Source organism: Mizuhopecten yessoensis, unplaced genomic scaffold, assembly GCF_002113885.1.
Source record: "Mizuhopecten yessoensis strain PY_sf001 unplaced genomic scaffold, ASM211388v2 scaffold715547, whole genome shotgun sequence".
In the NCBI taxonomy this organism is placed as follows: Eukaryota; Metazoa; Mollusca; class Bivalvia; order Pectinida; family Pectinidae; genus Mizuhopecten; species Mizuhopecten yessoensis.
Genome location: NW_018479671.1, coordinates 899 through 3,989, shown reverse-complemented (window position 1 = coordinate 3,989; position 3,091 = coordinate 899). Strand labels below are relative to the sequence as shown.

Genomic DNA, 3,091 nt, shown 5'->3' with positions numbered 1-3,091 from the left:
AAGCCAACCAAGTTTAAAAGAGATCGATTGAAAAATGTAGGAGGAGATCCCCGGACAAAAAACAAATACTGAAATAAACAATGGGCAATAACTTTCGCAAACATTATTGATTCAAAATGACGTTCAAGAAAACACAACTTTGCATCATAGTCATAAAGCCTACCAATCGATTGAAAAATGTAGGAAATCTCCGGACAGACGGACGGACGGACGGACAACGTCATAAACCATAAAACGTCCCGTCATTCGACAGGCGTATAAAAAAGTACTGAACAGGCTATTTCTCAAACTTCATATGTAGGTTACTCTCCGTCCGTAGTTTTACATTGTGCATTTTTATACCTTTAAAAAAACCCAGTGTGACTATGTACCTTACCTAATTTTATAACACGCTAAACTATATATATATTTTAACGCCATTTGTAATAGTAAAACGATTTAACAACCCGTCGCAATTGAACATTTATTAAGTTATAATAACACTGTTCTGAGGAACCTGTGTTGGTCATTCTTAGATATCTGCCGAGGTAGAGTCCTGCAGTATGAGATTGGATAGAATCAAATTAATCAATATATATTTGTCGCTGCGGTGGCCGTAAGGATACTGTAGACATCGATAGTTAAATTCACTCTTGCAGATCGTCAAGAATTATTTCGCGAAGAAATCTGTAAAGTTGTGTTGCTTCTTCAGCATCTCGTGGCGAAGAAACATTGTATTCTGTCATGATGATGCAGCACAATTCGAAAATGTCTTTGTCGCAACGTACAGTATTTTTTGGGGTACAGATGCTTTCACACTCTTGTTCATGTTCAGGCTTCACTGGACAAGCCTGGTGATTAAATCCATATACTTCCGGTAGATGATACATTGTATTTGGCCGTCCACTTAGTGCAATCTGGTGACGGGAAGGGCGAATTCTATGTGCATTCCAAAGTTGGGCAACATCATCCAGTGTATCCTAAAAACAGCGAATAATATACTAAGAAAATTACATTCCGACATAACAATACTGAAAAACAAGCACAAACAGAAATTACTTAATTTAAACTGAGACAATATCCAATGTTGTCAGGGCAACGTTACATGAGGCCCCTAAACTACAATTTTTCGACATATACACACTTATATGAAATAAATTAGAGAACGGGCGACATTCTATTTATCTGTCACCTAAATTGCATTCATATCGACTGTATACTGCATCTGATAACAGTTCAATGGTTAAGTATATAAAAACAAATCATCAGAATATTACAAGCTGGTACTAGTAGCTTTTTCTGGGGCACAGTGAAGTGGTCCAAATCTCCGGGTGCTTTAGCCTAAGCGATCGTGTCTAAACGTTTGTCCACTAGGCTACAGTAATTATTACGCAGTTTTTTTTAAGGAAAACCGATTTAAGATATCAACTTTACCACAACAGATTTTCGCTAGTGCAAATTACTTACACAATACATGGGATTCAAAACTCACCTGCATGATCCGCATAAAGCAGAATTGTAACAGACTTTTGTCAATGAAATTCCCATCGAATTTGTCCTCATTTTTCATCATTTGAAAGAGATTTATCCATAATTGGGTAAAATGTCTGCGTAGAAAGCACCACCAAGCTTCTATTCGGTGATTGTGATTACTGGATCCATATACAAAACTTCTTGATGCAAAGGCGTCAGCATGATCTCTTCTTAAAAAAATTGCATTACTTCAACGTGGCCATTTTCTGTTCCCCTGTCAGCACGCACTCTTTTAGGGCAGGCTCCTCTCGACTTTACAGCTTTCATGAAGTAACATCCTATCAAGGCAGGATCACTATTTGAAGAATACACTTCTAACCATATGATGGACCTAGAAAAGCCGTCTATTGCACCGTTGATGCAGAATCCGTATGGTTTTAATTTGTCGTATGAGTCAATATGCCACACGAAATCTGGCCCAGGATTGTCGTAAATCCGCCTGTTTAAGCGACCCCTACGACGTTGCCTGATTCCAATGGGATCCAAGATATGAATAAGTAATCTAACTGTCTCCTGGCTGACGACAAATCCCTTTTGGGTACATTTGAGATGCAGAAGCTTGTAGCCGTGTGATTCCGTAGATTCTTGAAGCAATTTCTCTAAAAAAACAGCTACTGTTACAATGTCAGAGTAGTTCTTCCTTCGAAAAAGTCCCATGCATCCAAGCTTTCTTTTAAGAGTGCTTTTACTGATAACAACGTTGCAAATATACGCCAGATATTCTAATATTTCGGGCTGTGATAGTCCAAGCTTATGGAATAAAGCTATTGCTTCATCCATGGTTCTCTATGGCGGCGCAGATAAACTATTTTAGCGATAAGAACGTCGCGGTCGCCAGATGATTAAGTGGCGGCCGCCAGACAAATATGTGGCGGCCGCCAGATATAATATTTTCGCAATCACAAAAAACAAAAAATATTGTCGTAAGTGAGCCTAATACGCTTCCGTAGATTAGCAACTCCCTCTGTGCCTTACCAATTTTATGACACGTCAATCTAGACTTACCTCCCCCTGATTCCGGAGCAGATAGCGAGCGCCACCTATCTCAATTTTGACAAAGCAAGATGGCGTCGATACCGCTTCGTTAGATGCAGAAGTTGGTGTGAAAACAAACCAATCTCGATAAGTGTTCTTACGTCTTTTGTTTATCCCATTGTAATAAGCTGATTGTATTACTTTTAATTGATAAAATCTGTGGTATCATAGTAATTGATGTCTCGTTTTTGGGGTATATTTTTCTATTTTTAAACGCGATGTAACGCGTGGTTCAGAGTATTGTGGTGGGCGTCGATAGACAAAAATGCGGGATAAAAAAAAACACCACATGTATGTGAACCACCTCACTCCAAAAGTATTTGACCGATCTTTTTTAAATTAGCAGCAATAGAAAGCTGAATAAATTTTATAACGACCCAACCCATTTTAATTGCAAATAACATAATTTAACTTGTGTTATTTTTGTGACAAAAAGACTAAATATCAGCATTATTTTTCACTGGAACGTAAATCATTATTGCGAAAGTAGTTGGTGACTGCTCACTGTTTTGATTAAATTTTATAAACTATCGATTATATTTTT

The 3,091-nt window shown here is 37.9% G+C and overlaps 1 protein-coding gene across 1 annotated transcript; it reads right to left on the bottom strand.

Annotated features, from left to right (window-relative positions):
* Window positions 1-455: 455 nt before the first annotated feature.
* On the bottom strand, window positions 456-2,387 carry LOC110441124. Its single transcript, XM_021484223.1, has 2 exons — window positions 1,472-2,387; window positions 456-959 (listed from the first exon to the last, which is right to left on the bottom strand). Exons 1-2 carry the CDS (start codon window positions 1,550-1,552, stop codon window positions 627-629), a joined length of 414 nt encoding a protein of 137 aa, XP_021339898.1. The 5' UTR covers window positions 1,553-2,387; the 3' UTR covers window positions 456-626.
* Between the last annotated feature and the right edge of the window lie 704 nt (window positions 2,388-3,091).

Coding starts and splice junctions, on each gene's coding strand:
- LOC110441124 (XM_021484223.1), bottom strand. CDS start 1,552: ATGATGAAAAATGAGGACAAATTCGATGGGAATTTCATTGACAAAAGT. Junction 960..1,471: donor GCTTTATGCGGATCATGCAG/GTGAGTTTTGAA, acceptor CGCTGTTTTTAG/GATACACTGGATGATGTTGC.